The sequence below is a fragment of the Cardiocondyla obscurior genome, linkage group LG02 (genome assembly GCF_019399895.1).
Source record: "Cardiocondyla obscurior isolate alpha-2009 linkage group LG02, Cobs3.1, whole genome shotgun sequence".
NCBI classification, from domain to species: Eukaryota; Metazoa; Arthropoda; class Insecta; order Hymenoptera; family Formicidae; genus Cardiocondyla; species Cardiocondyla obscurior.
Genome location: NC_091865.1, coordinates 8,752,161 through 8,775,610, shown reverse-complemented (window position 1 = coordinate 8,775,610; position 23,450 = coordinate 8,752,161). Strand labels below are relative to the sequence as shown.

Below are 23,450 nucleotides of genomic sequence, written 5' to 3'. Positions count from 1 at the left end.
GATTTATGACAAACGTCTGGGCGTTATTTGCCGTGGTCTTCCTCGCCATTTACACTGCCAATCTGGCTGCCTTTATGATCACGCGGGAAGAGTTTCACGAGTTCAGCGGTGTGGACGACTACAGGCTCGCGAAGCCTTTTTCTCATAAACCCATGTTCAAATTCGGTACCGTGCCATGGAGTCATACAGACAGTACGCTGGCAAAGTACTTTAAGGAAATGCATTCTTACATGAGAAGCTTCAATAAAAGCAGCGTTGCAGAGGGTGTCGAAGCTGTTATCAGCGGGTAAGTAATTTTATGGCACGATTTAAAATTTAATCATTAATATTTATATTACACGATTTAAAAAAAATATTTATTTAAAGAAAAAAAAAGCACGAAGCACAAAAATTAAAACGATGATTTTAAAATATTATCGCGGCGTAACAAATTTACATTGTGATAAAAAAAAATCTTTCTAAACGATTCGCATGCAGATATCTATTTAAAAAGTAAACCTTTTTTTTTTGTATATTTTTATTTCTAGTACACAGATTCCGTATAAAATTTTTAATAACTGAAATAAAATATTTTATTTGACTCATATATATATATATATATATATATATATATATATATATATATATATATATATATATATTGGGTTTAGTTACACGTAAACGTACTCTAACAAACCTAGTATTTGACGTAAAGAAATATACGTCGGCTTGAAATTCAAGCTTAATAAATTGTAATCATTTTGCAGTATTGTACGTTATATGCATATATAAATTAAATAAAAAATCCCGCGACATCAATTTCGTTGTAATAAAGATTTAAAATATTACTCCGGGGTATAATGAGATACAAAATATCCCGTTATAATTTCTGCAGGGAGCTGGATGCGTTTATTTACGATGGCACCGTCTTGGACTACTTGGTTGCTCAGAACGAAGACTGTCGGCTACTGACAGTCGGACAGTGGTACGCTATGACCGGATACGGTCTGGCGTTCTCCAGGAACTCAAAATACTTACAGATGTTCAACAAACGTCTGTTGGATTATAGAGATAACGGTACTTTGGTGTTCCAAATTTTTTTTAATCCTCTCAAAGATCACGTTCACGTATAAAAATGTTCTCTCTCTGTGTGCGTATGTGTGTGTAAAATATATATGGGTCCATTAATCTTTCTCGACGGATCGTTTATTGCATATCCATTATCTACGTCATTCCATCGATTCTAGGAGATTTGGAACGATTGAGAAGATACTGGATGACTGGGACGTGTAAGCCTGGAAGGGAAGTACAAAAGAGTAGCGATCCGCTAGCGCTGGAGCAATTCTTGAGCGCGTTTCTTTTACTGATGATGGGCATTCTTTTGGCGGCGGTTCTTTTATTCGTGGAGCATCTGTATTTTAAATACATTAGACATCATCTGGCTAAAAGCGACGATGGTGGCACATGCGCTATTTTCAGTCTAGTAAGCATTGTGAATTTTAATATCGCAAGAATCTCGTAATTTCCTGTGCTATTTCTGGAACTAGGTCATTCTTAGCTTTAAAACCATCTATATTATAGCAAGCGACAGATGTTTAAATATTAATGATATCTTTCGAAAATAAATAACACCATTAATTCAAACTATTTCTCAATAACGATTCGAATACATGTATATCTTTGAGTAAAATAATTAATAATAATTTTAAATTTAAAAACAATATATAAAATAAATTTATAGAAACGTATTGACACTAATATTTAATTACAAGTTTTTTTTTTTTAGTATTTTAAAAACTCTTTACAAATTTATTTGCAAATTAATTCTTTTTTTCTTTTCTTACTCGATAATATCCGTTTTCCATGTAATATTTGTCTATTTTTATATACTTTTTAGTATTAGTATTGGAAAAGGATAATAATAAGCAAAATGTTTTATTTAAAGAGTGTCGGGAAGTCCTTGACTTTTCGGGGTGCAGTGTACGAGGCACAGGATATCTTAAGACATCACAGATGCAAGGATCCGATCTGCGACACCCACTTATGGAAAGTCAAGCACGAGCTTGACATGGCCAAGATCAGGATCAGGCAGCTTGAGAAGGATCTCGAGGCCCACGGAATAAAGCCCACCCAAACCAAGTACGTGCTCCGCTCTTCTCCTAATATCGTTTAATTCCGTATTAAGCTACGAAAGTACTCGACTGTACCCGGGTATTTGCAATGTGATCGAACGAAGAGCTGAATTGATCAAGTTTGAATCGCACGTTTACGAAGACAGGAAGCTTTACTTTTCTCAATGATCAATCATGCTATTCGATTATCTATAAACTCGATCACTTAATATCCGATGAAGCGTCATTCTTTCGCGAGGAATTTGATTGCAATAGTTTTCCATCCGACTGATTTTATTTCTTTTTACTGGAAACAGGAAAAATCTGCAAATTTTTAGAATAAATTATCTTGATATTTGCGTCAGAAGTTTGCATGACAAATGAAGCACTTTCTAATATGATTAATCTTTTAATGTCGGAATTTCTCTGAATCGAAGTGTCGCAGTCGTACGCGATGAGAAAATGAAAATCTAATGCTTTGAGCTTTTGACAATTTTTTAAATATTAAACGAAAGTGAAAAAAAAAAATCGTTTTTTTAGCGTGACAATAAAAAAAATTAATCAATACTGCGTAACATCTAGCCGTAATAACTTTACATCCAATTTAACGCAATATTCACGAGAAAAATTAAATTAATTCATATTTTAAACGAAATTGTTTTCTAGTATACGATATAAAAATACTATACGTATAACTATTATAAACAATCGAATAAATAAAAACAATTTAAAAGGGTAAAAAAAAATTGAAAAAAAAAGGAAATTAAGAATTGCTTGATGAGAAAAAAAATTCTTCAGAGACTACTTTACTAAAACGTTTTACAGGAATAATTAACGCATCGTGAAATTAGGTTTAGCGTCGACATTCAAAGATTAATTGCTACCATTTAGTCGAGGTAAAAAGAAAAAAGAAAAGAATCACCCATCCGCGCGTGGCAGAAAATGAGATGATGTTCAGAGTCACCAGCCGGCAGCAGCCATTACGCATTTTACTTTTCTTCTCTAGATTACAATTTACGCTTTTATGAACGATACTTCTCGCAAAGTGCTATCGCTTGTTTTTCAACCTCGAAACTGGAAACCTTTCGTTTTTAGAAAGCTTTCTTTTAAATCTCCTTCATCTTTCCACACTTTTCGCTCTTCTGCCGGAAATTACTTCGCAAAGCGGAAGTGGACCCGTGACAAAAGTCTACGCATGTAGTTGCACAGTTATTCTACTTGTCTTTGTTTTAACATCTTAAACAAACTTACGCTTGGCTTCTCGCGGCAAATTTCCACGTTAAAGTTTAATTACTGGAGAAATCATTGTTCTACGAGTGGCAACGTCGAAGCACACGCATCTTAAAACGAATATATTTGCGGGGCCAAGCTTAAGTAGTGATGACCTATTTTCTAACGTCACTTGGCGTCTTGTTTGCACAGCATGTACCTATCTATAACAGGGCGAACCGTGCGTTTTCGATAAGACGTGTGCTAACGCCTTTTTAATATCGCTTTCTGTTACGTTTTCTTTTTCTCTCTTGCTAACAGAATTTTTTTCTCAAAGATGCTGTATATTAAAGTAGTAAATATTAAATGCAATATTAAATTTATTATTAATCTTTCTTTTCTTTGGATTTGAGATATCTTTAAATTTAATATATTTCTTCCAATAAAAATAAATAAATAAATGCATTTGCAGTTTTTATGGAAAAAAAATATATAAAATAAAAAAGTCTTTTAGAGATTTTCTATTGAAAACGCTCGCTTTGTCACTTCTATCTATTTTCTTTCTACTTTCGGTAATATATATTTATTGTATACAATATTTATGCTTACATACGTACAGTAATATTCTATCGATTATTAGCACACGCATTTGATTTCTTCTTGTACATCCGTTTGCGGTATTATATGCTCACTGCGTAGATAATCGGAAAACCTGTTTTGTCTTATTTCGTGAGAAGCGAATTCACCGTCATTTTTGAGAATAAAAGGAAGGAAAGAAAAAAAAAAATTTCTTCACGAGAGTGGAGAACGTTACGTGGGGTATCCCGGGGGTGTCGTTTCGTGTGAGCGGGAAATTGTTTATTTGGGTCATGTTAAGCGATAATTGGTGGTTCGACAACGTGAGAAGGAAGCCTGGCACATATCCACGTCGGCTTTTTTAAAGGAGGAAATCCGGAAGTCTCGGCTGGTGGCAAGGGTGCTTACAAAGTTCGGACCGCCGTACACCACCGGAGCCGTTGGCGGTGGAAGCTCCGCATCCGCTACCGCCATACTTCGATTCGTAAGTCCGCTAATGCCAAACTACACGTAAGAACGTTCAGTGACGCAGGAACTTACCCACACCTCGTTGAATACCTTCCCGTTTAAACTTCAATTAGGTTCGCTATGGTGCGCAATAATCTGATTTGTCGCAATAACTCGAAGAAAAAAAGATAAAATAAAATAAAAATAAAGTTCCATCAGTTTTCGCGTCACAAGTAACATCACACTAACATTTAACACGATCATACGAAATTACATTTCAGTGCTCCACCCTTTTTAAAATTGATCGAACACTATTCAGCAAAGCGCGCGCGCGTAACCGTGACGTTAATGAATTGTTGGAGGGCTGCGGCAAGTCCTTAACGCGCAGAACCCTTTTTTTCCGAGCTTTAAGCTATTGAAATTTCTGTTACACAGTTACAAACCCCCGATCCTACGACACAATGGCACCTCCACACATTGCATCTAGCTGATGTTCCTACGTCATTGCAATCGGTCTCACATGGTGTAGCAAAAGATCGTTCTACCAATCGACTAAAATTTTTGCCACAACTCGCGCGATCCCGCGAGAGGCTCTGTTGTTTCGCAAACTCGCGCGACATCCGTTCCCCTTAACTTCACTTTTACCGTAATGAAGAAATGACAATGTGCAGCGAAAGAAGAGACAAAGAGACGCCGAGCGTCACGCGGATCGACGACGGCGGGGCGCCTCGATTAGAGAGACCAACGGGTAGAAATTTAACCCGGGGACCGTAGAGATTTAGGCGTAGTTGCTGTTCGCTTCTCTGTAGACTAGTAGATCATCTGCATAATTTACGCATCGAGTATCTTTCGCTCATACACCTTTAGTATTGTTCTTACCATCACGAACTTGTTGTATATTTTTATTATTTTTTTTTTTTTTAATTTGATTTTAATGTGCTCGAGAGCATGGCATGGAAAGTTCCAGGAGGAAACTAGCTAAATAACTTAGGCGTGTCGGGTGCCGACAGTGTGTACATTATAGGTAATTACCCGTGGTGGTTTGTGGCGGTTAATCGATTAATTACCTATAATGTCCGACGACGACGGTGTGACAACGGCGCGGCGAGAAAATTAATTCGGGGTGTGGGAATATTGAGAAAATCCCGCGACCGACCCAGGGAGGGAGGCGAAGACGTGGAAGGCGAGGAGAGCATGATAAAGTTTACTTTATAACGTGTAGGAGGCAACTTCCGTGGTGTTACGACGGCGATAACATAATCTTTGCTCGTTTATATTCAGGTACATCGATGCCGTCGAGGTTGCTCGTCCGAGGGATATGAGTAGAAACCATGTGGTCAGCACAGAATACGCCGAGACGTTCTTGCCTACAGAGATCTACAGGTAAGAACGCGGAATTGTGCGATATTAAGTCGGAAAAGACCGGTGGTCGAAGTGTCGCGTTATCAAAATTTATTCTAAATAGTTCTCCAAAATAACATTTTAAAAGTTTTCTTTTAATAATATTAAAAATTCACCAACGTGTATTAAAAATGTATAACTTATTAATGAAATTTCTAGATAAATGACGTAAGTTATTTGTAAGTGACATAAAGTCGATCAAATTTTAAACGGAGATGTCTCAGATTATGTAAAAATAAATGGCTTGTCACAGGATTCCGGATGACGACGCTACCAGGACGGAGATCGCCGAAATGGAGACAGTTCTGTGATCGTGAGAAGGTCGGCTTCGGTCGCCCAATCGCTCTATGTTGGAAGCGCACGGGGCAGACTAAGAAGCCCACGCAAACTCAAGAAATGACGCGATTTAAGAAAACGAATCGTGTTATGTTGCTCCTGCCTCGAACAACGAGCTCCACCCCACATCAACCTTTCGTTCAGACGAAGACGCTGATCCGCTGATATCGATCCTCGGAAACTGTCGTCGCGCGCGCGGTGAAACAACGAGAGGAGAAACGTCGTCAGTGCCTAATGATCGAGAATCAACTTGTGACCAAGAAGACACCACAGGATATTTTGTGACCCGAGAAAGTGCATTTGTTGTCGACACTCGCGTTACACGCCTAAGAGATGCAGTTTTTGTATCTTTTGAAATATCGGCAAGAATGCACTTGCATTTACACAACAATAGTGATCGTTACGAAAAAAAAAAAAAATGTTTCAGAGTTATTGAATCTTCGTGATATACACTCGGCTTTCGATCTGCGGGGGACATTTATTTTTACCAACACGATCGACAAGTTATGTCATCGAAATCAACTGCTTCACGCTCACATAGCTGTGCGGAACCGTATAAAAATTCGTTTCAAAATTATAAACCTGTGCCTAAAATTGTTTGGACACGACTTGAAATGCATTAGATAATCTATTAGGTGTTTTAAAATATAATTGATTAATTTAAATACGATAACAAAGTAAAACTATTAATTTATTAAAAATTTTTCTCGCCGAAGTAATTAATTTCCGTTAAATATATTTTTTTATTAAGTACTATGTTTTAAAAATTACATATTAATTAATAGTAAAAATTTCTACATAGACATTTTTTAATTTTTTGCAAAACAAAAGTAATTAAAACGTTACATTGCTTACGATGTATTTTTCTAAATCATTTATTAATGTTGCATTTCTCTTCGATATACTTCTCAATACTTTATATATTTATATATATAACTATGTATCTTAAAATAATTAATATTTTAATTTGCATTTTTTTAAAAAGTGCAAGAAAGACAATTGGAAAAAATTTCAATTTCTATCGACAGCTGGAACCAAGGCTACGAAACGAAAAAACACTTATTCAGGCATCAACAACGTAATAGATAGCGATAAAATTCCTAAATTATATAAAAGAAGAACATTCAAACTTTGTACGAGCTCATGTCAGTTTTCATTAAATGTCATATGATAATACGTCGATGAAAATGGTACGAAAAGATCCGAAAATTGAAAAATCTAACCGATATCTTAATGGGAAATGTGTACCATACGAAATACTTATATGATATCTAAGCCTGTATGTCGAATAAATTAGTGTTAATAAGTCCGTATAACTATAAAAAAAATATAATATAACATATATATATATATATATTTAATATGGTCACATACACAACAATGAAATATTCTAAAAAAAAAAGAATCTACTTCAAGACCGTAATATGCTCAAAAAGAAGAACTAACATATACAAATAAATATGAGATAAAAATCGAACTATAATTTGCGCGTATCGCGGAGTGTCGGGATACATTTTTAGAAAAATATCAAGTGATTAAATATAATCAATAAAAAAGAAACAATACGATTCAGAAATAAAATTCCCGATACCTAAAATTGTGATTTATGTTGAATATGTATTTAGAAAACCACTTACTCTACATATAACAATTCATTACGTGTTTCTTAGATATTTTGCAAAACTAATGTAAATTTTATAGATTTTTGTAGACTACATACGTTAATTCTCGAAGAAAAATAGAACATCGTTGCAAAGACACAATGTTCCTGACAATCCGCAATAACTGATTACTCGAAACAGTCGACAAAACCCATTGACCGAATTCGAGTTTCACGTGCGTATCGGATTCGAGAATTAAGATAAAAATTTTAAGACTTATGTCGCTGTATATAACTGCATCAATTCGTATGAAGCTTTAACGTGCATTGCAAACTATAAACAATGTTTCTAGTTTTCACAAACTAAAACATAAAATAAATTTTTCACGTAAATACATAAGCGCATTAAGTGCTATTACTGCGAGAGTGTTATCTAATATAAAGTTTTTATACAAAAATACGTTCTTTGCAACAAGAAATTTCATACATTATAATAAACTTTAGAAATGCACATTTAATTTATATTAATTATAAATCTAAATATATTTTTTTATAATAAAATTTAATAGTAAATAAATATATTATTAAGTTTGTAATTCACTTTCGGTGGGTTTTAGGACGCTATGCTTTCCGAACCTGCAATGCACGTTAAGTTATACGCGGAATGAAATAAAAATCAGAGCATACTTCGTAGGAATACGAGATATGCTCGCAATTAATTCCGCTTAATCCCATCCATAAAATCATTAACTATTCGTACTAATTAATGTGCAATGTGCGTGCGCAGATGAGCTCGGACGCCAGTCTTTGTCGTCTGCGGAGTATTTTAAGAAATACATTACTGTCAGAAGAAAACCATGTTGTTACTGTTGTTGTTAAAGATAAAGAGAAATGTTACGTTGTTAAGTCAAATGTGAGATAATTATCCTCAAAGAATATTGGCATGGTGTATTTGAATAACGCCATAATAATAATGGAGCCGGCAGAATCGTTTGAGTTCAGTTACATTATTTTATTCGTGCATAAGTTCAGTCTATATAAATTTCTTTTTTGTATTTTGTAATAACGCAAGCACTTCGTTAAATGCCTAAAGGAATTTATATGCGAGACAGGTGAAGCTTGGAAACACTGTGTAGAATACTTGCGAATATTTAATGAGAATTATAAACAAAAATATTCGATTGATGCCAATACCGCCAGCTCCAGATTATTACGTATGCCACGATTCTAATTAAACTTTTAAAGTTAAGCTCTTCACGTACGAGAAATCGTTTTTTCGCGCGCGAGTCTTATTCCTACTACTGAAAACTTCGCGTGTGAACGTGTGGAATGGATCTGATCCTTTTAAGGTCTGATTGTAAGTGTAGTGTAAGGTTTAATACCGAGAATAATCGAGCCTTGTTAATTTCGGAGTGCATTTATAACACGATTCGTTCAGGCAAAGGAGGGACACCTTCCACACGTGCAATTTCTCTACGCTTTACGTCTCAACTGTTATAAATCCCTCCCCTGCCGCATGCGTATGCATTCGTGAGCTTGCACCTCGTAATTATGTTAATCCACTCGAGCGACCGTTTTTCACAAATGCAAAGTGCCCCCCTTACATCTCGGTCATTTCCTGTACGACGGTGTGCGCACTCGCGATCTAACGCGGTATCGCTCGAACTTGCGAACTTGTTCGCAATGTTGCGGAGAAGAAAAAAAAATTTTTTTAAACCAAAACTTCTCAGTATATTTTACGTCGACAATAGTCCTCTTGATCGAGGGGATTACCGTGCGGTGTCACGCGGGCACGATTATTTGCGTCGGCGCGACGATTAGCGATCGATTAACTTAATTAGCTAATAAGATTAATAGGACGAGATAATTATACGATTTGATTTGTCGACTAATCATTACTGAACGCTAATGGAACATGTGGGAATCGATGTGCGCGCGAAAATTAATCCCGCGGAGGAGTTGTGACACACGTTTCTCCCCCGCTTCCTTCAATATCGCTCAGAACGCGATTAACTTGAGCGCTTATTGAAATTATAAACGCTGCGGGCGATGCGGTTTAATTAATTTTATATGTGAATATATATACATATATGTATATACGCCCGCGGGCCTTTATATCGAACGTGATGTTAAAGCAGTCACTATTACTGATCGTGGGAGCGACATTCTCCAGACACTGCCTAAATTTGAGCTGGTTTTTACATACGGCGAGATAACACAGCGATACAGCGTACGAATTGCGAAAGAAATTGAACTCGACTACAGGATTAATCAATTTGCATTTATTAGACGTTTTCTTTATAGCCATCTTGTAGATTTTATAAATGAAATTAAAGGTAGCGAAATAGCATCTTTGGCATAAAAGTTCACTTCCCGCGAGATGCAATTTCACGCGAATAAAAGAAATATAAAGAGAGTGCCATAAATTAAAATCAGGTTGACTGTGCGGAAATAATTTTGTGCTGAAGCGTAGGTAGAGATTGCAAAATTATTTAATGTATCAAGTACTTTAAACGTAAAGTTTAATTTTTTTTTAATTTAAAGTTTGCCATTACTTGTAAACTGCGTAATCAGTTTAATAATTTTAAAAATATTCTCTAGCGTCATTGCTATTACTATCGACGCGAATTTAAACGATACGTTGCATAAAATTTTTAATCCATAAAAGTTTCTTTGGCGATATTTGGCGTTCTTCTTCTTTCAATTCTTAAAATTAAAGCTCGCAAAGAATTTAATCTTTTCTTTTATTAATACATATAATTTAAATAAATACATAATTTAATTACATTGTAGGGATAAAGATATTGCTTGTAATATGAAATCTGTCACAACGATTCGTCAATCAGAATGGTTGCAAAACCCCGAAAAGAAATCATTGTGCGCACACACGAAATAGCGGCCTTAATAATTTCCATTATGGTAGTTCGCTGCGAATTTCTCATACTATTAGATGTATACTGAATTTTTTTGAACTAAGAGTAGATAACGATTTTTTATTTTTTTATTTTTTTAATATTTTTTTTCATGATCTTCGTCAAACTCAAATCCCTCGCCTTTCAAACTTTTTATTGCTAGCCGAAACTTTTTCGATTACAAACTATCCAGATAAATTGTTTGAACAGAACCATTATTTTATATTATTAAAACCGTGTAGCGAACAGTTTTATGTTCAAATTAAAGATTTACAAGTCTAAAAATTAATAGACGATAAAGTAAAATCATATAATTATTCTAGTTAATTTGTTAATAAAAATTTTACAATATTAATATTATAAAAATCTTATAAAGTGTAAATATTACAAGAAAGAACCTGTGTAAGAAAAAGTATTAACGTTACTTTTTTATATATATTTTTTTCTTTTGTGAAAAATTATAATTTACGTTGTATTGCGCGAGGATCGATACAACGAATAAAAAAACGCCACTTTCTAAAAATTTATGGTCCAAAAATTGCTCTACTTATTTTAAAGGTAATAAAGTTATACGATTAAAATATACATATATTTTTCAAAACGTAATTAATTTTGTTGTCTCCCGGTCAAAAATTTTCTTGATATTAATTTCTATTATATTCTTGTAAAAATTAAATTAAAAAAGGAATTAATAAAATTTTTAATTATATATTAATTTTGATAAGTACTCGCGCGAATCAACGAACAACTCACTTGTTTATATCGCGATGTAATGTTCGATTGTTGGCATCGAAATAGTTACGGCTACGATTTCAAAGAGCACATTATCGTAAAAAAAAAAAAAATATATAAAAAAAAAAAGAATTCTAACTCTAGATTAGATATGAAATCACCAAAGGCGTCACACCCGAGCGTGAAGGGTCGCGCTGTTTTGTGCCAACTAAAAAGATTGCTGTGACATCACAATTAGAGGTTTCATATGAGTATGTGCATACGAAAAGGTATATGAACATATGTGTAGTATGTTGTACTCGGTCGGTGTACTTGTACATGAAAATGTACATGAAAAACCTCCTCCGCTCGACGAATCCTTTTCGTCCTCGCTTCCCCGTCTTCGTCGTCGAGGGCTAGGATTAGCAAACCGAAATCCTTTAGGATTAGCCCTTTAGGCGAAGCCCTTTATAGCAAGCGCGGCTTGAAAATAAAACCTCGCGATCAGGACTCTTGCGGCAATAATAAAGTGGTCCTTGCTCCCTTTGTTCCCGACTCTACTTCCGTCTATCTCTCTTGAGGTTCAGAATATTGTACTCGTGTTTCGAACCCAAGAGAGAGCTAAAGAAAAAAAAAAAGGACCTACACGACGCATCGTGAAGTGAAACTCCTGTCCGTATGGAACGGCGGACATTCGTGAGTTCCGCGGTGAGAATGGACGAGGGATGAAAGACTCGAGCAGAACGTAATCGGGGTTTGCTCCGCGAACTTTGAACGATTGTATTTGTAACGTTGCAACGTCTTGGCGGAACGCGCGAATATTAGAAAGGGCTTATAAAGAACATACGTGGTACGTGATTGTATGTTGTTTCCAATAAAACATTGTTGTTTTGTATATTAATGGTTACTTGTGCTTCATGAGACATTGCCATTCTCTTTCAGTTTCTTATTCGTTTTATATAGTGTAGTGCTGTTCAATATTCACTTGTGACAGTTTGATTACACGTTACGTTTGTACATTAATTTATAAATGTTCTATACTTACTTTTGCCTCGTCTCTTGTGCGTCGTCTCATGGTGCTTTCAAACTGTTATCGATTGTAAAAAATATAGGTGTGCTTTACTTTCAACTTATCAGGCGTCGCTAAAGGGAAAAATATACAATAAAAGTTAGCGTTTGTTGATTTAATTAATATTTTGCGTGTAACAATTGCTGATAATACATTTTTATTTAAACTATAGACGGTAAAGCAATGTGATTCACTGATCGATTCGCAGCAGCGGATTATGCAGCTGCGACGACGCTATAAAAAAAATAATATTATACATCAAAGTAAATTAAAGAAAAGGGCAATAGTATAAAACATTTTAGATCATCCAACGATGTAGATATTTGCTTTCTTAATAGCTGCAATTTGCATAAACTGCGAATTCGGAAACATAAAATGCCAGAATCGGAAATTTAAATCGCATAAATTTAAACTGCACTATAATTTACATCAGATCTGGAAATAACATTAGCACACATTGTTTTCCCAATCGCCAGAGCGTTTTTCGCAATCGTGAAAGTGAAATTGAAGATCGCGCAACGGTCACCCGATAAATATCTGAAATCCTGAACACGCGGGTACAGCGGTCCACGTGTTAAAAAATTTCACGCGTATCGCATTACAACAGATCCGCGTCATAAAGAAAGAGAACGAACCCGCTCTTGCACCGAATGTACGTTGTTGCACACGGTTTATAGCCCTCCATGGAACCCCGTTGCTTTGCCGGCAAATCTACATTTATCGTCGCCTAAATAAAGTGCCGCGGCATAAATCGCTCGTTATAGTGGACGGACCAGCGATGCAAATAAAACGAATCTAAATGCATACCTAAAAGCATTCTTCGTTCCTTTTTGTCCGCTCTGTCGTATACATGTCTACGTTAAACAGTCGTACAAGGGTCGGCAAGGGGACGATTTACCTGGCGAATGCAAAGAAAACTATTAAAATGCTAAAAATGTTTATCCACCAATGCGTGAACGATAACGCTATGTAATATTTTTCTTTTCTTCTCATCATTTTCTTTCTCTCCAGGATACTGCTGTAACACAGAAATAGCGAAAAATCGACAAAACGATTAATTGGTTCTGTCAATCCAGGCAGGAGAATAAAATGTCCAAATAGTAATGGAACTTTGTCGGAAATGCGATTTATGCCAACCGGAAAAAATTATATGGCGATGAAACACGACTCTATAATTTCCATTAAAAGAATTTCAACTCTTCTTCTTCTAAAAATATATTATTTTTAATATTTTTATTATATTTAAAATCTTAGTCGTTTCTTTCTTAAAAAAAAAAACATTTTACAATTAATTACAATTAATTAATTTTCGGCAATAAAATATTAAACAAATAATCATGTGCCCACATATGTGGTTGAGGAATTAAAAATGAATAAAATGATAAATTTGTTAATACCGGAAGTTTCGCGGAGTCAAGTCTCCGAAAACGCCTTAAAGGTATCAGGAACTTGAGCTTAGAAAGGGTAAGTTGATGCCACGTGTCAGAGCGCATTCCCGCAAATTTCGCGGCCGCGCCCCTTTTGTAATGGTTGCCATGAAATTGGTGGGAACGCGCCACGTGCTCCGACACGTGCCACCAACTTAATCTTTCTAATCTATTCATACTTCTTAAGCATTTTTGGAGACTCGGCGTCAAGAAATCCTGGGGTTGACGGATTTATCATTTTGTTTACTTTAAACTTCTCAGCCACTTATATGAGCGTATGATTAAATTATCATTTTTATTTAATTGTAATTGATTATCTAATATTATTTATTTAATTGTTAATGTACTTTTTAATAAGAGAGTAATTTCGCCAAACATTCTTTCACTGTCAAAATAAAATAATCGAGAAATACCAGCACCAAGGAAAGTTGATTTTTATAGCTTAGTTCTTAACTAATCGCGTGTTCTCTTATTTGGCTCTCTTGGTATCGCGAGGTAATAATTAAAAAAAAATAAATATATTTAATGTCTAAATGTATATTTAATTTAATTTAATTTTAAGAAACGAGAGGTGCTGAAATATTATATAAAAGTCGGACGTAGTTCCTTTCAAACTTTCGCAAGAAGATTCAAATATCAGTTTTAAATAATAATTTTAAAAAATAATTCAGATAAAATGGAAGCAGGAAATAATAATTCATAATTTATAAATAATAAATACATTAACAATCTAATAAAAAATATTTAATCTTTATTTACAATAAAACAAAAAGGATAATTTAATCGTGCATTTATACATATAGGAATCGAGAAATTCGAAGTAAACAAAATGATAAATCCCGGGGTTTTTCGGCGTGAAGACTCGGAAAACGCTCGAGAAGTATTAAAAGTTTAGAAAGAGTCAGTTGGTGGTACAAGCCAGGGTGTTGCTGTTTTATCATTTCGATTACCATCGAGTAATAAGCAGCTCGAGCTTTCCTCTGTTAATCAAGGATGACGCCGGTGGCGAGAAAGTGCCTTCAATGCCCTGTCTTGTACCATCAACTCTTCTTAAACTCTTTTATACTGCTCGAGGTTTTTCGCACCGAAAAATCCCCGGGATTGATTGCTGAAAAACAGATCAATCGTCATTTTCGAGCTTCCAGAATCGTCGTCGTTAGAAAATTCGTGTTCAATCAATAATCGAATAATCGTAAAAATTTATTTCTCAAAAAAAAAAAAATTACACGCAGTAACATCGATAGTGAAAGATATCGGGCAATAAAAAAAAAGTATACATCAAAGAATAATTTTGATTTTATTATTTAGCGCTAAATAATGCCATGTACAACGCCATTCAGTGTTTAATTTTTAACGGCGAATACATAGAATACGTAGAATGTAACAATATACCTTCGTTTTATTTGCCATAAAGGCTAACTATTATCCAAACGAGATCTATCACGATGCTCATTTACACTCTGACCTAATTAAAGCAGATCGTAACCGTTACGACGTTGAGCGAGCCATACGTCATTTACCCACGCATGTTAGTTTGTCTTCGATCGTAAAAGTAAAATTAAAATTTCACATGCGCCGCGTTAATATACCGATCGTTACAGCATCACGAAAGAGTCTTTTGGTTTTATTCGTACTACTAGCAATGTTACTTGCAGTGAGTCATTATCTAATGTGCGATGTAAATATATACAGTTTACGTATGTATATACATGTATGTTACGTACAGTGTTGGCATAATGTGTTAAGATATAAAGAACTAAAGTAGAGCGGGGTTTAGCATACGCTTGTAAAAATTAGTTAATGTCGGATGAAGATTATTCGATTCAATTACTTGTATAAGACAAATTAATTCAATCGTTCCTTTAATCGGTAAATAATTTGATTTGATTTAACAATAGAGATATACCTGGAAGAATAGATACTGAATATTAAAATTATTTGTATATTGACTAATCTACTTTAATAATTACAAGTGCTTGTAATTGCAAAATTTTTATATGTATATTAATCTATATTTTATTAAATTTTTTTTTAATCAAGATATGGAGTCGTCACGCACTTCATAATTTTTTTTTTATATAAAGCTTTTATAATAAAAATAACAAAGTTACAGTAAAACTATTATTTAATTAATTTTGCGTCGAATTGTAAATTTTTACAGTTATTTGTAAGTGTCCGAATAAACAGAGCTAAATCTAAATTTTAAAAAAGATTCTAAACACATAAAAAAATTTTAGAGCTTGCGTTTTCTTTCTTTTTTTTTTTTTTTTTTTTTTTTAATCACTCGAGTGTTAATTATCTAATGTAAATTTCAAACAAAGATTTTTTAAATATATAAGAACCTAAATACGTTGTAATGTCGAGCATTTTGCCTGGAGCTATTTCTGCACAAAGAACAAACGAATCGTTTTTTATTCGACACCGCGATTTTACTCGGCGCTTAGTTTCTCGCCCGGCGATTCTTTTACGAAAAGAACTGACTGAAACTACGTGTCATTTTGCACACACACGCGTGAATTCAAGACGTGCGAAACGTGACGGCGATAGCGGCCGGCTAATCGTGCATCGTTTTCAGTTTGAGCGCACATGTCATGTCAAATCTTTCTACCGTACTGGGTCCACTGAAACGAATAGAACAGCCGATGAGAACGTCACACACAGTTTCCTCAGAGATCACCCCTTGAGGACACACCGCAAAACCGGTGATTTGCGCACAAATATTCCCAGACGTTTTAAGTCTTACCCTCCGGCTTTTCTCGTAAATTGATCACTGCACTTCACAGACGAAGAAAGTCTCGAAACTGCAGGGACTGTCGTTCCATTTGAGTCCTTTGCCGTCCCTGTTCCAAAGCTCCAGGCAATGCTCTTCCTCACCGTTTTCATATCTGGAATAAAAATAAAGATGTTGAATAAAATTTACATTATTTTAGTTAAATGTAGACTAGTATAAAAATATATTTAATAAAACTTTCGTATATAATATAAAGATTTCGCATAATAACTTATTATAATTATATCATCGCATAAAAGATTAAATTGTTTAAATAGAATTTCCTCCTTTGCTAAATTCGAAGAAACCTTATCAAAAAAGTTCATAAGAATAAAATCGATGACTTTCACCGGAAATTAATTCTAATACGTCGACGATCGTTTTATGACCGTTCGTATCGCGATGGTAGAAGTAGATGGAATTTACGCAATCGATGTCAGAAAGAATGTAAATTGTTTAGGAAACGCGTAGCAGATTTACCGGAAATTATTTGGTTCGCCGACGTTCCAATTCTCGAACGTGATCGGCCTGCCGTTAGCCATCCAGAAGAAGGTCCCCTCTTCGGCTTGATCGGTGCCAGAAGTCCAAAAATGTTCGTGACCGAGACCGAAGTCCTTGATATGCTTCTCAAGTCTATCATTCTCCTCTTGCGAGGCTATGCTCGCTAGATGCATCCCGTGATAACGGCAGTACTGCGAGGCTCTGTACCAGTTTGCCTGATAAGCAAATAAAGGTAGGTAATATTTTACTCAGATACTTTCTTTTTCGACAATACGCCATTAGTCGTGCCGAAGGTTCAGCATAAAATACGCAAAAATAAAAACTTGCTTAAACTCAATATTCTATTATAATAATTTGTTACATTTCAATCAGTTAAATAATCGATCAACGTTAAATGTTTAAAACTAAATCTTCAATGTAATACAGATGATTAGCAAGTCGCTTGTATAATTCTATTCGGTAACAGTGCACTGAATTATTGCAAACTAGCGATGAAAGGTTTTGTCAAAACGACAATTAATTATACCGAAGTAAAACGGTTGAACTGTTAGTAAATTATGTGTAATCAAATAACGGCACCGATAAGCTGTCCTTAATATTCGCATACAGTATACTCGCGACCGTTGATTATAGCAGATTGGTTGGTATTAATAATTAACAGCGCGCAGATTGTGGGGGGCACATTAATATTCACACCAAAGTTACATAATCACCATTTTGGTATCGATTTCGGCAGATTATATTCAAGAACTTAATTTAGAATATTATTGGCACCGTCGTTAATAAAACCTATTAATTAACGCGCCAATAATACGATCTGTAGTTATCCCGCAAAAAGCGGCTGAAATATTGTTAATTTAGTTAATTTTATACCCGTGCACGTCGTTTGTATCAGATATTTTTTTTATTAAGAATCCGTGTACCGATATTTTATATGCTTGAAGAGAACTCAACGAATGTACAGCACCGCGAATTTGTATTTCAATATTACGACGCGTTTGCTTGCATCCGTGTGGGTGATTACGGTCATTTGCACTGCGTTACGTGATTTTTACGACCGCGATGCAAAAGTGCGAGCGTCGTTGACCTCATCGGCAGGTTCTTTACGATTGTTACGAGCTTTTCTTGCAACGTTTCATCGTATTTGCGCTTAACCACGGCGAGGCCATCGTTTAAGTGCAAAGTTGGACCTCGATCGTTTGCGAGTCGCAAACGTGCAGTTTGAGTATTTATTTATGACATTCTTGATAACGCAATGCTTGCAGTAAAGGTAACGCGTTCTTCTTTGCGCCAGTGGTTAATTTCAAAAACTCAGGCTGCAGCGGAGGACCATTTATGCGTCCCGCTAAGTTCGCGAACTTCTAAGTTTCTTATCGACGTAATTAGAATGCATACGCGTTTACTAAGAGACTAGATTATCCGCTTGGAATTCCGTGAAAATGACAATGCAGCCGTTACACGTATGCAGCAACTACACTACACTTCTACGAAGTATACATATATTACGTAACTTTCGGTATACCTTGTATAATTCGGCAAGTTATCGCCGTATTATATCGGACATACTCTCGTAATAGAAGTATTATCCCGGCCAATTTAAACTTGTCAGGTGTGACGTGCAGAAATATCTTTTATCATTATCGCTAGATTTTTTGTTCAATATTTCGCAATTATTTATAGTATCCTATCTTAAAAAATTGGTGTAACGCGTAAATTAATTGTTAATTGTTACCGCTTGCTTCACGCCAAGCGAGAGTCAACGTCAGCTGTCAAGTCGGCGATTTTAAGGTTCGATTTAATTTTAATATTTAATTAATCGCTTTGTCCTTCTTCAGCGATCGCGCGAAGCACACGTACTCACCACGCTCTACACAGCAGCCACGTGTGTTCGTTCGTATCGGAAGTGATACTCTTTTACGTATTACGTACAACGAAAACCTCGCGATACGAAAAGTATCTTCTCCTCTCCATTCTCCGTGTGAGAAGAGCTCGTGTGATTACGTCTCCTTTCATAAAGTAAGTAATATTCTTATGCGTGTTGTGTAGACTCGCGCAGTTTTAATTAATTATCCGGGCTTGCTTGCAGGTAACCAGTCCGAGGACGAGGTTCAAACGATTTGAGAAGAAGCTGATTAACTCTGACGGGAGGTCCGATGATCTGAGAGGAGGAGGAGGCCTCGAAAAGGTATCGTGCATCAACGGAGCAACCCCAGAGATAAGAAAAATTTTATTTTTAATTATTAATTTAATATACCGTTTAGAAGCGCGTGCATTCTTTTTTAAAGACTAAATACTTGTAGCATCACTACAATTAAATTATATATTTTTTTTGTTATAGATTGACGCAGCTGCATCCGCCGTCGTCAACGAAAGTGTCATCACCGCCGATATTAAGAATTATACGAACCGCAGCCGGTTCGTCGGTCGTTCCGGGAGTTCCGCTAAGTATTCGGGCGTAGTTTTTTGGCTTTATTTTAAACGCGAGTGACGGACAGGAACGCGCGAAAGTGATCAATATAATTTTCGCGATTGTAAAATCACGGTCGGGGTGTTCGCGAGTGACTTGTGCGCGGAAGGATGACTCGACACGTCCCATCTGAGAGGAGGAGCAGGCCCGGGAAGGGCATCATGCATCGGCGGAGCAACTTATAGGTAAATATTAATTTTTTTATCTTTACATTAATTTTAATACTAACATGTCTACATTAATATATTTTATTTTATGTTACAGTCACCGGCAGAACTCTACAATTCCGCTGAAGCTCATGCAGATTGGTAAGTTGCATAATTTTTTTTTCGTAGTTTGTAATTGGGGTCTTTTAAAAAATAGCGTTTGCGTAGCGAGCACATGGTTTCTTCTAGTGTATTAAAAAAAAAAAAAACCAAAGTTTATTACATTATCGCACAAAACGTTATCTTTTTTTTTATACATACTCCGACTGTTTAAGAAAAGTGTTTATCTCAATTTAATGAGAGTTTTGCATATTTTGCTGGGTTCCGGTGAAACTTAATAAATCTTTTTGGACCTTAAACGCTATGCTAATTAAAGTTTGCCTGAATTAACATCGCTGGCAATTAACACTGTTGGTAGCTAATGTTTATGTAAATTATTTGTCTTAACTGCAAACTGATCTCCGTAATAACGTAACGGGAACGAAACTTAGAATTAATATACGTGTGCACATTAATCAAACTTTTAATTAACTTTTAAATAATAATTAAAAAATTTTAAATGTATGAAAATTACTTTCGCCCGAGAAGGTTATACTCGTCTTCAAGATAGAGTCCCGTAAACATTTTATTAACTATATTCACGTTTCACAGATCATTTAAGTATTTATATTTAATTTTATATTATTATACGCTACAATTTTCGTTGCCAGTGGTCCACTTTATTATCACTGTTTGTCGTTACAATCTCTGTGCGTCGTGTACATATACCGTATAATATGCTATACGTCTTTCACTCGTGCATTTAGCCGTTCGGAAAGAATTTATTCAAGAGCACGGCAAATATTGTCTCTCGTTCCGTCAATGTCAACGATATACCGAATTTCGCCGCCGCTCTTTTCTCGTCGGCTCTTTCAACGGGATCCCCCGCCGCTTGGCGTGCACACGGCGGGGCCGAAGCAAGGAGGAACGCGAAGGACGCGAAAAATCGAGTGTAACCCGCCGGGAATGCAAATAAAGCGCAATAAATAGAACGCCCGCCTCACGATTGCACCGTAGCGGCCCCGGCACGATGGTGTTGCATTACCGGCGCGCATTCCCTTTTCGCTCGAATCTCGCAGTAACGCGCCGCGAAACGTCGGGCACGAACCCGTCGTTACTCGTGCACGATGGCTTCGCTTAAGCTCGGTCTATGTTCCCTAAACGAAACAGCAATCGTACGTGACGATCAACGGCAAGAGCTATCGGCTTCCGCGGTCCAAAATACTGTTTTACAGCGTTAAAAAAATGACAATAAAAAAAAAATTGATAGCAGATATAAATTGAGAAATAGATCATCTGCGTCTTTTGGAGAGAAGAGCCAAGGTGAAATATAGTACTGATTTTATTCTATTGTACGAGTAATATGATTATACAAATTATATCGGAAGCAGAGACAGCAGAAAGCTCCACGTTTATTAGATGTTCCCGTTTATTCAATGAGAGTTATTAATATACTTCAAAAGAAAGTTAAATCACTTTTTAACAAATCTGATTTCCTTCGCTGCTAATGCTCTCGACTATATTTTCTTCCATTGACAAACGGGTATTGCACGATGATATTTTATTTCTAACACGTTTCATTATAAAAACGACAATTAAATGTAAGATTTAATATCCACCGAGAAGATTTCCGCTGGTAAATAACAATAATACTGTACATCTTGTCGCAAATCAAACAAACGTGGCGGATTCATTAAAACAGTCGGGGGAAATAAGTCAATCCAGAAACCAGACTTTCACTCTGAAAATTTCCTCCTTTTCCAACTTAAATAAGTTCCTCCGTCAAGCGGAGAAACAAACATCCTCGGTCGTTAGAAGACAGCCGCGAAATTTCTGTCGAAATGTCGGTCATTGCCCCGTAAGGAGCGAAATTGTTTTGCAAGGTCTCGATTAATGGGGCGCCGGCCATTATTTGCTTGCGAAACAAAGAGGGACTCTCTCGCGTCTCCAGCGTGATCCGATTAAAGCAAAGGGTCAAGAGGGAAGGAAAGGATCCCCCCATTTACTTCCTCTTCGCTCTTTCTTTGCGAGAAGCCCGCTTAAAACGAGCGCCTTTACATCACTTCTACACACCTCGAACGAGGTCACGAGGTGCGCCAGAACCAGAGCCACGATGAAATTACGAAACCCGTGTTAATAGCGCATGAGTCAATAAAAGCGCCTAGGTTATCCGGGAAGCCGTAATAAGGGCGACTCTAATCGATACGATTGTGTTTGCGCACGGACGGACAAGCGTTTACACACGTCAGAACCAGAAATATCGCCCTTTCGAAAGACCCGCATGAGATTAGCTGGCGGTACACTGAGATAGAAGATACGTTTTAAGCTTCAAACTGTCAGAAGTATTATAGAAAGATAACTCATCGCGAAGAATTACTTTTTAAATATTGCAAAGTAGCAAAATATCTATAGATAATTATGGTTTGATTATGTTCAATATTTCTGCATCTTGATATCACTTTCGCTAAAGGTTCTTTCGAATTTTCTTTATACGCCAAATATCCTATTTCGTTTCCGCCTCAACGTGTTTCATCTTCCTCTTTTCGTCACGCGAATTTCTTTGCTGTAACCAACACAGAGTCGCCCGTTATCCGAAAAGACCTTTACCATCCCGGTCCCCGGCATTCGATGCACCGTAAAACCGCCCGTGACAGCAAAGCCGGAAAGTTACGAGCTCGGAAATAATTTGATAAAGTCCGAAGACCCCGGTCCGGGTCGACGGCTTGGTCAAATAAATCAGCGTAACTGGCAGGAGCGATACCTTGAAGAAGATCCCCAGGTAGTATCTCTTCTCGCCCAGCTTCAGTAAAGGCATCGTCCATCTTGAAGCCGCCAAGCTGCCGCTATGCTCGTCCACGCAGTTTGGACAGTCGTCTGGAAAGAAAATGGAAAGGCCATTAATATCGATACGTTAGGTTTCAGCAAAACGAGTAACGACAAAAAGAAAAAAAAAAAAAAGAAAAATCCGCAAGTATTTTTTTTTCCCCTCGCAATTTATTTATTTAGCAACATAGCAAGTACACACTCTGGCGCGTTAAAAAATACAGTTCTTACCACGGATTTTTTTATCTCAATTCCGAATATATCTATTAAAGTATATTGCACAAAAGCGCGAAAGCAGCTTTGCAAATAACGCATATGATATTGTCCACAGTTCGAATTAAATATTTGAACATTATTGAAATAATACAAATATTTGTTTTTTCTTTTTTTTTTTTTTTAACGATACTAAAATTCTTTGCCGTAATGTAACCTGAATTAATTTCTGTCCATCTAACTCGAGTTTAATTTACAAAAGGAAAACAAGGCACATAGTGAAACTTCATGCCTTTTTTCCGTAAGTATCTTTTCAATCAGTAGTGCAATCGGTTTCTCCGGCTATCCGACTATATTAGGAGAACACAGCAATTGCGACGAAGGACTTCGGCAATTACAATTACGCAACGCGGAAGAGATCACACACGTATGTGCACGTGAGCGTGTATGTGTGTACGTACTTATGCACGTTATTGTGCGCTTGTTTCTCTTTTATGGCTTTTACGTAAAACATCATCGTTAAAACTGATAAGAATGTTTTGCACGTTATTAAAAACGCGTACGCTGATTTTTATTTTTTTTCTATACTAATATAGATAAATTTTATCAAATTTGATTGAAGCTGTAACGCATCGTGTTCGCGAGTAACCGTG

At 36.0% G+C, this 23,450-nt stretch overlaps 2 protein-coding genes across 15 annotated transcripts in view; one reads left to right on the top strand and one right to left on the bottom strand.

The window, feature by feature from the left end:
• The window catches only part of Nmdar2 (NMDA receptor 2), a 154,781-nt gene extending 142,604 nt beyond the window's left edge, over positions 1 to 12,177 (top strand). For 8 of the 10 annotated variants that reach the window (XM_070671824.1, XM_070671849.1, XM_070671832.1 and 5 more), the window contains 7 exons: positions 2 to 286; positions 875 to 1,056; positions 1,227 to 1,462; positions 1,925 to 2,118; positions 4,243 to 4,359; positions 5,604 to 5,705; positions 5,977 to 12,177. In XM_070671824.1, coding sequence (XP_070527925.1) covers positions 2 to 286; positions 875 to 1,056; positions 1,227 to 1,462; positions 1,925 to 2,118; positions 4,243 to 4,359; positions 5,604 to 5,705; positions 5,977 to 6,034 — 1,174 coding nt within the window. In that variant the 3' untranslated portion in view covers positions 6,035 to 12,177. Of the gene's footprint in view, position 1; positions 287 to 874; positions 1,057 to 1,226; positions 1,463 to 1,924; positions 2,119 to 4,176; positions 5,706 to 5,976 lie in introns of those variants that run through there. The other 2 variants (XM_070671841.1, XM_070671883.1) reach the window with 2 other exon arrangements.
• Positions 12,178 to 15,056: 2,879 nt separating this feature from the next.
• LOC139113297 (C-type lectin 37Db) overlaps positions 15,057 to 23,450 on the bottom strand; it is a 140,970-nt gene continuing 132,576 nt past the window's right edge. For 4 of the 5 annotated variants that reach the window (XM_070674337.1, XM_070674338.1, XM_070674341.1 and 1 more), the window contains 3 exons: positions 22,523 to 22,635; positions 17,029 to 17,264; positions 15,057 to 16,663 (listed from right to left, as the gene is read on the bottom strand). In XM_070674337.1, the coding sequence (XP_070530438.1) occupies positions 16,546 to 16,663; positions 17,029 to 17,264; positions 22,523 to 22,635 (467 nt within the window). In that variant the 3' untranslated portion in view covers positions 15,057 to 16,545. The remainder of the gene's footprint in view (positions 16,664 to 17,028; positions 17,265 to 22,522; positions 22,636 to 23,450) is intronic. The other variant, XM_070674340.1, reaches the window with a different exon arrangement.